Source organism: Scomber scombrus, chromosome 18 (genome assembly GCF_963691925.1).
Source record: "Scomber scombrus chromosome 18, fScoSco1.1, whole genome shotgun sequence".
Taxonomy (NCBI): Eukaryota; Metazoa; Chordata; class Actinopteri; order Scombriformes; family Scombridae; genus Scomber; species Scomber scombrus.
In genome coordinates, this window is record NC_084987.1 from 15,943,188 (window position 1) to 15,956,255 (window position 13,068).

The window sequence follows — 13,068 nt, forward strand, 5'->3', positions numbered from 1 at the left end:
GTTTTTTTATTGAGCTGTGTCTGGTAACTGGACTAATGCAAGTTTGCAATTTGAACTAAAAGCCACACCCTGCTTAAATCCCTGAGCAGCTGTTACATGTGCTGACTCACCTTCAGACTGAGTAATGGCTGTCATGGAGAGGTAGACAGGTATTTTGCAGACTTTTCCAAATGAGAAGGCACAATCAGATAAGATAGCTAGAGTCATCTAGGACAAACTTAGTTTGAGTCGCTGAATAATGAAGGCAAACTGTCGGGTTGGAGAGGACAACTGAAGAGTGTTTGTGTCTAGGTGAAGTTTGTTTGGTGGTAAACATCTTACAACATAGCTGTTGAAGTAGACATATAGGGTCTGTGTTTGCTGTCTTGCAGCTTTTAAAGAAGTTTGAATTACATGCATGGTGCATTAGGAAACTCAGACATTAAATCACAAGTGTCTACTTTTGAAAATTATGGTTAATTTTTATTTGTTCATCAACATAAACTTTAAACGTACTTTAAAGATGGGTTCACAATTCTTCAAGTCTGTCTTAAAACACTGAAACAGATTTTTCTTGTCATAATCATTCCTCCTGTGCACACTGTTCATCAGAAGATCCCTTCATAGTGCACTTACAATGTAAGTGGTGGAAGCCAATATGTACCAGCCTCCCTCTTTGCAAAAATTGAAGAAGATCTTTTAAAAGTCAGTATGAACAGGAGGAGGTTTCACAGCAAGGAAACCCCAATTCAGTGGTCATATTGACACCTGACTTGAAAAATTGTGAATCTACCCTTTAAAGCACCTTAATTATGCATCTGATGATATTAACCTCCAAACTTTACTACAATTAACCTGTGTACCGTATGACATTTAAAAGCAATCCTTAAGGCACCATGAGAAACTCTAAGCAAAGCATTCATTATTCTATGTCTTTGGGGGCGGCTGTGGCTCAGGAGGTAGAGCGTTCATCCTCCAATTGGAAAATTGGGTTCGATTCCCGGCTCCTCCAGTCCACATGTCGATGTGTCCTTGGGCAAGACACTTAACCCCAAATTGCTCCCGTTGCTGTGCCAACGGTGTATGAGTGTGTATGAATGGCTAGTCCCCCCTGATGAGCAGGTGAGCACGACCCTGCGTGGTAGCCCCTGCCATCAGTGTATGAATGTGTGTGAATGGGTGAATGAGATGTAATGTAAAAGCACTTTGAGTGGTCGTAACGACTAGAATAGCGCTATATAAGTACAGTCCATTTACCATTCTATGTGAGTGACCCAGTTACTCTGTAATGTACTTGAGCATGATAGTACTTACAAGGCCTATATCAACCCCCACTCTACTCCAATGCTACCCACAGCTGGACAGACTTCATGTTCCATCCTTGTTCCTGCATGATTTAAAGAATTACTGTCACCTGTCAGGTTGCAGCTCCCGTCCAGTCTCAGTTTCTATCTCAGGCCTAAGTCTGGCCATGAGATCTGACCTCAGAAGAGCTGCCAGGTTGGTCTCAGCAGCCCCCACCCTACTCCTCCCCACCTCTCTCTTGTTAGATTTCAGCAAACAGTGAATTATTCAGGGTTAACAAGCTGTAGGAACAGCAAACTCAATTACACATTTTCATTAAACCTCTCTTGCTGTGGTGTCTAAAGAGGAGAGGATGTGGCTCAAGTGTGAAACCATGCTAAGCTGACTGCACTGACAGAGAGGTGACAGAGAAGAAGGGACATGTCAAAGGAGAACCTGGTGTCAGGCGAAGTCACGGCCTCTTCAATTGTTTCCTGGTAAAGGATTGTGTGGCCAGGTTTGATTAAGTCCAAAGATCACTTGTGATTGAAACAGTAGCTACACTGAGCTAATTGATTTCTATTGGCGCAACAGGTTGACTGCTGTTGAACTGAAGCAGACTGATCTGAAATGCTTCATTTATCAATTTGGCTACAATGGGTCACAGATATGTTAATTTCAGACACAAGAAGTCTTTTTAATTGAAAAAGACACCACTTTTGACCTATTATTCTCTGTAGAAAATTAGTATGTAAAGTTTTGGGCTTGACCATTTAAAATAGTAGATTTAAAACCCAGAGAGAGTTATCTTCATGTCTAAGAAACTCTAGCTCATGAAATAGCTTAGTTACACTTCTGACTGAAGCTGGGAAGCAAAATGCATTACTTTTTTGTATATTTGGTCAAAATATGTGCTGAATTAATAATAAAGTAAACTGTGGATTCACAATGAGTATGCTTGGCTCAATGCAAAAATGTTGATTTTATCTAATTATTTTATCAAAATGCAAATTGTCACTGAATGATGTCCGACACAAAATTACAGCAGCACTACTTTCTCTGAGCTGAAATTTCCCAGATGTAATGTCATGTCACATGCCTGGCTGCACTGATAAGAGTTTAAAATCATTATAAGATGTTTCCTTTTGTATCAAAGAAAATTAATTTGGGATTAAATTGGTTAAAGTGAATTAAAGTAAATGTAAATTTAACTCTAGCAAGTTTCAGAATCAGAAAATAAAAATGTTAAAGCAATGACTGATTTCTAGTATTGAATGCAAAATTTGAAGAGTATTGTTCCAATGTTAAATTTCCAGTGCTTCAAAACCACTCACACTAATCCTATGCATCGTGTAAATGGAGGTGAATGCAGTTTGAGTTTTGTTGTCATTGTAAAACATATTAAGCTAAATCTTAGCTTGCATCATGATTAAATGGTCTTTGTTAATTATGGTGAAGTTCATAAGTTGATAGTATGAGCTCCTCTGTTGAGTCCTGACCTCCTACAACTGCTGAGGCTACTACACTTGCAAGGATGGGACACGAGAAATTATACTGTGGCGCCCTCTAGTGAATTTAGAAGAATACATGCAGAGGATATAATGTCATTTAGAAAGTGGATGATTTCAGCATCACTGTGTGAATATTTAAAGTATACCTGCACTCAAAAATATGTTTTTCTTCTTGTTCATACAGTTGGATGTCTGAGCTTCACTGTGCAGAATGATGTACGTACAGAGTTTGATACTAGAAGGCTGTTTTCACATACATAAAAGAAAAAAACAAAACATATAAGACACACATTATTAGTCAAAGTGTTTTATATACCTCTTAAAATGTCTTAATTGTTAATTAAGATTCACTTTCCTTCATAATACACATTACTTCAATTGTTTGTTGAAACAATAATGGAATACACATTCAGGTTAACATTACATCATACATACAGTCTATATGGTTCAGAAATGAGTGACATATATGAGGAAGTACATAAAAAAATTACATTTCAGAGAAGTGTGACTCCAGATCAGTCCACATTTTTTTGGGATATTTCACATTCAAAGAACAGGTGTGAGATCATTTCCATATGCTGTTTACAAAAGGTGCAAGACACATCAATGTTCATGAACTTACCAGTCAGATAGTGGGGTAAATAAAAAGCCAAGCTCTTTTCCAATTCATGTCTTAAAATTTTGATCTCCAGAAAAACCTCTGGGTCTTATTCATTCTTTGAAATGATCAGTGTCACTTCAATACCATTCAACATTAGAGAAGGTTGTGATATCTCATTTGTTTCACCATAACTTAAGTGGCTTTTCACACACACACACACACACACACACACACACACACACACACACACACACACACACACACACACACACACACACACACACACACACACACACACACACACACACACACAACTTCCATGCCTCTGTCACTTTCGCCGGATGTGACGTCACTGCGGCCTCTTTCCTGTGTGACCGGCTCTGGAGCTAAGCTGCTGCTGCTGCCTGTCAACATCACACAGCCCCAGAAGAAGACATCTGTGTCCGGGATTTTGCTTGTTTTTTTTATCACTTTGTCTCTGACAGTACACCTCCATGTCCTCCGCCATGCCCATGTACCAGGTAAAGCCCATCTGTGGGGGTGACATAAAGATTGATTTGCCCACCTGCATGTACAAGTTACCAAATATCCACGCGCAGCAAGGGAACAGCTGCACCCCCGAGCACGCGTTTCAGGTAACTCTTAACTCATTTCATTTCGATCAGCCTCATCTTTATTACTGGTTAGCTTGTGTTTTACCCTCGCTTGGAGTAGCCCGCACTGCAGTTTTTTGCTTCTCTCATGTGAATACATGCGCATTTCTTACTGTGTGTTAGCATGAGCTGTCTGAAACCAAGCTAGCTGGCTAATTTAGCTTGTCAGGACAATGAATGATCTGGGTGATGCAACTTTTGCCAATAACTGCACGTTTCCTCTTGTCCATTCAACATTGTTACACAAAATTAAGTGGAACTTGTAGAGTAGATTGTCTTCATCCTGTGCTGCATTTGCTGACATTGTTATAATTATGTATCTATGTGCACATAATCATGGTACATGGGAGACCCTTTGCTTCAGCTGTGGAGGTTTCACTGTCAGATCATACATTTGATACATGTAGTATATATAACCTAATCTGACATCAACAGACTGCAGCTATCCACCTAAGGTTTAGTCTTATAAAATCTCAAAAGACTTAAAGTCTCGACTCTAAAATATGTTTTGGTTCTTGTTCCTATAGTTGGATGTTGATGTTTTACTGTGAAGAATGGTGTATGTGCAGTTTGTTTTCACTTTAAGTTGCTCAGATTTAAAGGCGTTGGCCTGTCAGCATGATTTGTGACATCACAACTATTTTGGATCCTATCATTGTCCAATATGCAACTTAAACAAGTGTGATGTGGAAACTTGAAAGCTCCAGTGCAAAAACACTGAGAATGAACTTTTCAGTGAAGTAGGAGACATTTTGTATCCAAGAGTTAATATAAAATATATTTAAATAAGAGAGGCCATTTAAGTGCTTAACATGGTAACCATACTTTTTTTTCAGACACACATTAGTATTCCAAGGAGACTATGTTTATATGCCTAAATGCATGTCTGGAGGGGATCTTTAATACTGAAATATCCTGTTTTGGTCATTTTTGTTTGTATTGTAGGTCTACATCATATTTCTGTAAACTGGGAATATGTAAGCTGTCAATACTGATGATACACTTGATGTTATCTGTGCATGGACAGTTTCACGTTAGGACTCCAGGTCTCGCCCAGGTTTTAAAACTGCTGGGGATCTGTGCTGCTACTCTCAAAGCCATCATGCTCTCAGATTTTGATTTGCGGTTTCAACCAAACTGTGCAATCTCCTCTTCGTCTCCACAGAATGGCGAGGTGGACCCAGCAGTCAAAGCTCTGGAGGCCCGGCAGGATGAGATCATGCACAAACTGTACGAGCTGAAAGCAGCTGTGGAGGGCCTGGCCAAGACCGTAACCACGCCAGATGCAGATCTGGACCTGACAGTCAGCAGCAGCTTCTCCTCCCAGAGCTCCAGCTCCACAACCTTCAAAGGTACCGCAGACCTGGACACACTACTGGGCAAGGTAGGAATCATTGGTGTTCTCTGGATCCAGGTGTAAGCATTAGAGCCTAGTTGTAGTCGATAAATGTTATACTGCAATACAGTATTTATTCTAAATTCTGCAATTATTTACCTCCTTTATCTTGTTCATGTCAAAAGGACCTTGGTGCTCTCCGTGACATCGTCATAAACGCCAACCCGGCACAGCCACCTCTGACTTTGCTGGTGCTTCACAGCCTGCTGTGTCAGCGCTATCGGGTGCTCTCCACTGTCCATGTCCACTCCTCAGTTACCGGTGTGCCACCACAGCTCATGTCCTGCCTGGGCCCACGCCACGCAGACAGCTACGCCCGCCAGATGTTCCAGCTGGGCTTCACCCTCATATGGAAAAATGGTAAGGCACAATGAGAGAGGCAGGATTTGTTATTTTAACATGGACGTAGGACATGGGACTTAAAGTGAAGTGCAACAGAAAAAACCTTTACATGCACAAAGCCATTAGTACATCAAATCAACGAGGCAAAATATAATTTATCTACACTACACTTGAACCAGTTTTTGCTCAGTTGTATATGCAGGGGCAACACAATCCATGGAAAAAAACGTGCTATGCTGTTTAATTTGGAAATAATTTGTTGAGAAAATGAGTAGGTGTTTTGCAATGAAACTAATTACAATAGCTCTCACCATCATAATAATTACAACAAACAACTGTAATCAAACATTAAGCCATTCGAGTCGTGGCACCACTAATTTTACTGCATGTGATTAAGATTTTGAAAAATGACAGTGATTTAATTATCAAGAACAAATCTTTGCAACATTTTAACATGACAAAAGTACCCGTTTGACACCATAAAGCATTTTGAATTACATGAAATTACACATAAGCATCGCCAAAATACAATGGTACACATACCATTGTGTTTATAACTTTAAATTCTAAAATAATCAGCATATTGACATGATCTGACTGCTTTAAATGCTCTATAAATGGTGTTTTTGTTAACCATGAGGCCTGTTTCTCTTCTGCCCTGTTCAGTCCCCAAACTGCAGATGAAATTCAGCGTTCAGAACATGTGCCCCATCGAGGGTGAGGCCAGTGTTGCACGTTTCCTCTTCAAGCTGCTCGCTCCCTACCCCTCTGACCCTGCTCTGGCCACGCTGGTGGACAGCTGGGTGGACACTGCTTTCTTCCAGCTGGCAGAGGGCAGTGCCAAGGAGAAGACTGCCGTCCTACGTGCCCTCAACTCTGCTCTGGGCCGCAACCCCTGGCTGGCTGGGCCAGAGTTCTCCCTGGCTGATATCGTCTGCTACTGCTGCGTGCTGCAAAGCGGCCCGGCATCGTCCACTCCCACTAATGTCCAACGCTGGCTCAAGTCCTGCGAGAACCTGGGCCACTTTGGACCTGCCAAACTACTTCTGCAGTGACCAGGGTTGTCTCTGGACCAGACACCGGAAGGGTGTCTTACCCAAGCAAAGTGAGAGAAGGGCATTAGAATATTAAAATATCCAAGCCATGTCTGGAACGCCTTTTAATGCTTCCCTCCTTACTGTAGTATATCACAGAACTGACAAAGACTCAGTAGAAGCAATTGGTGGTTGACAGTTATAGTAAAATAAGAGTATTTGTCTCTGCCATGTTGCTTTTGTATAACAAAGAGATTTAACGGTAACTTCTTGCAAGGGAGGAAGCATGAGAGGACCGTAAAGACAAGGGCGTGCTAACGGATTAATCAATGATACTGACAGAAGCTGTTAGTCTCACACACTGTACACCTTCCACCCACTTTGTGCCTAACAAGATCCTGTACTAAATGTGTGTGTTTATGTGTGGTCACAGGTATTACCAGGTGTTTTGAGAAGTAATACTTTGTACCGTTGTTTTACTGAAATCATTAAAACATCCACTTTGGATCAATCTTTGAACTGAGGGATGTAGTTTGTTTTATTTGCTATGAGAACTTCTATAAGTGAGCGTGGCATCTGCTAAAGTGCACCTCTGTATCCAACAGGGGGCAGGATTGTCATAGATGAATTATGGATAATTTCCAAACATATTGTCATGCATCCATTCCATTCACCTGCTGTTGCACAGAGCTGCATCCTATAATACATGAAGGGGAAGGTAGGGAAAACACTCCAGACAAATTAATCTTCCATGACTAAGTCAACACAAGACTTCACATCTTTGTAAATTTCTACTCCACCTGGCCGTGACGAAACGGTTAAGCGCATGAAGGCACAGTAAGGACACAAGCTCACACTTACGATAAGGTTTGGGACATTAATATGGGCAAATCACTAAATATTTTACTTTAAAAAATATACTTCATGTATAACCATGATTTGGCTAAAAAGCATTGCAGGTTTGGACTGAAATCCAGTGGTGAGGTGTTAATTTAGCGGAAATCACTTATGGAAATTAGTGCAGATGTAATAAGGTTTATAAAGAGTAAGTCAGTTCAGTTAGTAGTTTGTTATTTACCTTACTCGCTATGTAGGCACTGAAAAGGGTGATACAGTACAGTATTGTTTGAATTATGGGCCACCACAAAGTAATATGAAACAGTGATTATAGTAGAGAAAATGTCAACTGTTAATCCTTTCACACAATCAACCAGTCAAAAAGCTGTAAAATACATTTGCAGCCACAAACTTCTTGTAGTACTTCTAATGTGATTTAATCATCCAGCAGTTAGTTTTAAGCATGTGTAAGTTTTATGTCTATGTAATCAGTTTACTCTCTTACTTTTAGTTACCTAATCATGTTCAGCATTATGCCCTTTTCATTTCAAATCACAGCTTTGTTTGGAAAGGTTTGGACTGTAATGTCACAATTCTCCTATTTTCTAAAGTAATCCTTTAGCTACTCCCCTTAACTGTGTCCCTTCCCTGCTGTTGGCTTTTAAAACAGCATTTCCCTTATCAGCTGCTGTACTGTGCTGTTAAATACAGTCCCAATAGCCCATCTCTCAAGCAGAATAGATTTCGAGTTCTTTTGTTAGTTCGCCTAATTCTTTATGAGTGCTGCAGGCAAAGTCAGAAAATCAGATAACTAGTACATAAACAATCATACATGTAATAATGTTGAAAATAAGAAAAGGCAAATCCCACAGCTTTTTGTACTCTCTCAGGGTTGGTTTTGCATCTTCAGTAGTGTTATGTTTACAACAGCTCGGGCCCGGACCGAGCCAGTGTGAGTGTGTGCATCTGTGTTCTCTGACAGCCTCCTGTTGGTCTCTAGGTAGCTGTCTGACAAGACGAAAGCTCTTAACTGACATCTGGGCACATGGTGGGGAATGCACCTGGGACACCGCAGCACTGGAATTTTGCTGTTTGTATGCTGTGTGTTTACTTCACACACAAACACAAGCTTCTTCGAGACTGTCATCAGTATCTGTTGATGTAATCAGGGCTGCATGCAAATAAGGTGTCTGATCCCATTTTGTCGCTAACCTAATTAATGTTGCTTTCGGGTTTTTTTTTTTGTTTAAAAAAGAAAAAGCAAAACGATACAAAAGGCTCTTTCCTTGTATCTTTATATATTATATAAAACATACAGACAGGAGATGCATTCTCATTCGACAGCTGTAGAAAAAACAAGCTACCCTAACTGAAAGACAAAATCAATTCAGTTTAACCCTGTGGCTACTTCAAATCACAATACACAGATAGAAAGATGCTTTTGTCAGTGTTTTCCGTCTATGATTGTCAATTATTTTCATATACAAGTAGGCCATTCTGGAGAAGGCGATATATACTATGCCTATTAAAAAAGGAGAACAAAAAATTATTAGAAAACACATCTGGCTAAATTGTCTGAAATGTGACATTACTCTGGGTTTTTGTTTTGCTGTAATGACTTGAAGTTTTAGCACAACATGGTTTGATTCTGCATCAATCAAAAGGCTGAGCGAGAGGGGGGGAGAGAGAGAGGGAGAGAGAGAGAGAGAGAGAGAGAGAGAGAGAGAGAGAGAGAGAGAGAGAGAGAGAGAGAGAGAGAGAGAGAGAGAGAGAGAGAGAGAGAAAGAGAGTCACTGGTAATGTGTTCACACAGAGGCCAAAGAGCAAATGCTGCTGTTGTATCTTAAAAGCTGAATGCGTTCAAAGTAGTCATCAGTCAGAAAGTTTCTCTGTGAGGTGACCAGGTTGCCTTTTTGACTGAAGAGGCGCTGGACGGGGGCGGTGGAGGGCAGGGTGGTGTTGTATTTTAGGAAAAGTTGCTTCACTCTGGGGAAGTCCTGAAGGCACTCTAGGCTCTTCCCCGGCCCTTCAATGTACTTGCGGACCTCCTCCATCGCTCCCCGCTGCTGGATCTGAGTGGCCGGCCTCACAGGCCCGTAACTGAAGAAGTCATCTTCAGATTTAATGGTTGAAACATTGCTCTGGCTGGTGTTTGCCTCGGTTATGTTGCAGGGATCCACCTGGGACGCCTCTGTAGCCAGCAGGGCGCACATATCCTCTCTCTCAGAAGCAGGCATCCACCACAAGCGAAACTGAGGAGTTGTCGCCGTTGCAAACTTAGCTTCTGTGCTGGCGAACAGCTCCTGGAACCGTACATCAATAGCCATAACAATGGCAGTGATGACATCGCCAAAATAGTTTGCGCCCTCTTTCTGCTCGTTTAGCTTGTTCTTCAGACTTAGTACAGTTGGGATGACCAGACCCAGGTAACATTTCTGCTCCGCTTGGAAAAGTTCAAGTGCAAAAGCGAGTGGGTGGAATACAGTCACATATTCTTTGAGGAAGGCCATCTCCTCCGGTTGCAGACGTGGGACCTCCAGGCGGGCACACAGCTCGGTCAGCTCCCTCTCAGTGAGAGAGATAATCTTCTGCACAGCGCAAAACTCCACATTCCAGCGTATGACGGCAGGGACGACCAGCGCCATCTTTCCTATCTCCTCCGCCGCATCCATACCAACTTGGAGATGGTGGCATTTGCTCCATATCGCGTACACCTTAGCCATTGTACTGTAATGCAGCTGACACATGGGCCCCTGCGACACAGCTTGCCAAAAGTCTTCGGAGACAATCTGCTCCAGGGTGTGTGATGCACAGCGCTGCACAGTGGGCAGAAACAAGAGCATGTCTTGTTCCGGCTCACCCTCGAGGATGGCGCTAACATTCTCGTAGAAGCCGATGTCATCGTCGGTGTCCTGGCTGTCCATCACAAACTCCTTGAACACGCTGACAAAGGGGCTGCCGTTGTCTGCCACGGTGGTCTGAACTTTACTTTCAATATTGTACGTCACATGGATGTCATGTATTTTTCCTGCAATGGTGTCATACGTGAGCCTGCTCTGTAGCTTCACAAACCCCAGAGCAGCAGATTTCCTCTCCAAAGAATCTGTGTCAATCCAGTGACAGGTCATCCCGAAGAAGCTTCTGTTGCTGGCTGTCCAGATGTCAGCTGTGGTGCACACGTACTGGACGCTGCTGAGTTTTGCCATCAGCTCCTCCCGCATCCTGGAAAAACCCTGGTCCACCTTTGTAAACAAGGTCACCCTGTCCATGGACTTTAGCCCTTCAGTCAAACCCGCAATCAGCTTCTTGAACCCAGGCTGCTCCAGCACATAAAATGACTGGCAATCCTCCACGATGAAGTTGAAGACATGCTCGTCTATCTTGTTTTGGGACATGCATTTGGAGATGATTTCCGCTTTGAGCTTTTTGAGTTGGCAGTGCCTGCTCTCCTCGCCATTGTGTTCTTCCCTCCTTCGTCCCCTCTTGGCATCAGGCCTGGCATCACAGCCCAAATGTGTTCTCTGGAAGACAAAACGCAAACATGGTTTCATGTTGGATATGTGCCATTTTTTCTACTGTGCGGACTTTCCATCACTTCACAAACTTCACAACTGCAGTGAAAACCCTTCAAAATAACACGTGTAGAGAATAAAATGCTTGTTTTTCTTCAGCAAAGTTGAACACAAAGAGCCTGAGCGACACGAGTTGGTAATCAGCATGCAGCTACAATGTAACGTTATTAATCACGAGTGCAGCTATTCATTCATTGACCCTTTTAAACATTAACCTGGCGGCTTCGGGACATGGTTTACATGCACATGACTGTTTTGTAACTCACGTCTAAGTGCTTCTTTAGGTTTGATGTTGAGGTCTTCGACGTGGATAGCAGATTAACCCTCGGCAGACACAGATTACACTGGACGATGATATTTTTTCCTTGATCTGCCTTGTACGTGAAATGGTGGCGATAACGCCAAGTATGCATGGCCGATTTGGTCTCGCCACTGGGTTCATTGTGATCCACATCCATGTCGGACGCAATCTCTACTGTTTTTTAACGTCCTGAAATAAAATAAAAGTATCGTAATCCGATTTAGTAATCGTGATTACACGTAAAGTAACGATGGCAGTAGAGAAATCCTCCTGAAAAAGGGGCAGGCCTTTGTTCAGCTGCTGCCTACCAATTACACAAGGAGAAGACACTAGCGTCACTACCTGCTTCTGCGCATGCCCACTGACGGTGGCACCACGCACGGAGACTGGGCAAAGAACAGTAATACGCATGCGTGGTACGCACACGGGCCGCTGTGCCGAGGCGTCACAGTTTACTCCTTTAGTTTTTTGCTCGCAGTCACCATGAGGGCAACGAAAGGAAATTGATGAATTTGATCAAAAACCATCCAGCGAGTAATAACTTTATGTGAAAACATCGATGGCCATCTGAACAGCAAAGACAGACACTACGAATAAAAACAATCATCGTTACTATTACAGAAAACTGTACACACTGTTTTTCTCTTTAAATTTATTTAGGGAAAGCGTATTTTACAACGTGACAATCATCCAATAACAGAAAACAATTGGGCATCATAATGAAATAAAGATAAGCTAAATGACGTCACTTTCAGTTTGTTAGACCATTCAGCAGCTTAATATCTGATGCCATCATTTTAAAGACTGATAAATGCACATTGCAATGTAAACTGCTAGGACTATTCTACTATTTAAAGATTTGGAGAATATTACAGATTAGTGGCATTCGTTCAGTCATCCTGCAGCATGTGACTGGACTCTAAAGAGGCATTCACTTTCACACAGGGAAACAACAGAGACAAAGTAAAGTGTAGTTTAAGAGTAGACTGTAAGCACCAGCTCTATTTGCCTATTTCTTCCTACTTAAATTACCTTTACTTAGTAGCCTACACATAATTACACTGTATTCCTGGCAAACACAGGCATATACTGAAATCCCCTGAAGCCAGCTTTTCAGGGAATAGTAAAACGTTGAACTTAAATTATTTCTCATTGTAAGTGTAACCCATTAAGGCTAAATTGATAAACAATAAAAGTCAGTTAGTCTTATTCTAAGATGAATTGCGAGAAATATAAAATTTCCCAGGCTGGCAAGAGTTGAGGCACCTTGCCAGTCAAAGCCACCCAAGCATAGTGGTTTGAAAACTTTCCATCTGGCTCAGAGATGCATTAAACATGTTTTTGACCTGGTTTTCACCTGGGCGTGAATAGTGTTTTTGCATGTGTAATAAACCAATTTGACTGCTTCATGATTAAAATGCAGGAGCAGGAGAGGAAAGAGTTTGTGTGAACGTGACTGAGGAAGAGAGATGGTGACCCCCCCCCCCCCCCCACAAAGATTCCTGTTTAAAATGCACGAGTGGTCCAATAGTAATTTGTAATGGCACTAAGGTTTTTT

General features: G+C 41.9%; 2 protein-coding genes across 2 annotated transcripts; one reads left to right on the plus strand and one right to left on the minus strand.

The window, feature by feature from the left end:
* Positions 1-3,739: 3,739 nt before the first annotated feature.
* aimp2 (aminoacyl tRNA synthetase complex interacting multifunctional protein 2) lies at positions 3,740-7,319 on the plus strand. The gene is made up of 4 exons (XM_062438763.1): positions 3,740-4,010; positions 5,194-5,412; positions 5,550-5,784; positions 6,433-7,319. Exons 1-4 carry the CDS (start codon positions 3,870-3,872, stop codon positions 6,819-6,821), a joined length of 984 nt encoding a protein of 327 aa, XP_062294747.1. The 5' UTR covers positions 3,740-3,869; the 3' UTR covers positions 6,822-7,319.
* Positions 7,320-9,112: 1,793 nt separating this feature from the next.
* On the minus strand, positions 9,113-11,736 carry zgc:161969 (uncharacterized protein LOC569044 homolog). The gene is made up of 2 exons (XM_062439221.1): positions 11,476-11,736; positions 9,113-11,158 (listed from the first exon to the last, which is right to left on the minus strand). Exons 1-2 carry the CDS (start codon positions 11,665-11,667, stop codon positions 9,443-9,445), a joined length of 1,908 nt encoding a protein of 635 aa, XP_062295205.1. The 5' UTR covers positions 11,668-11,736; the 3' UTR covers positions 9,113-9,442.
* Between the last annotated feature and the right edge of the window lie 1,332 nt (positions 11,737-13,068).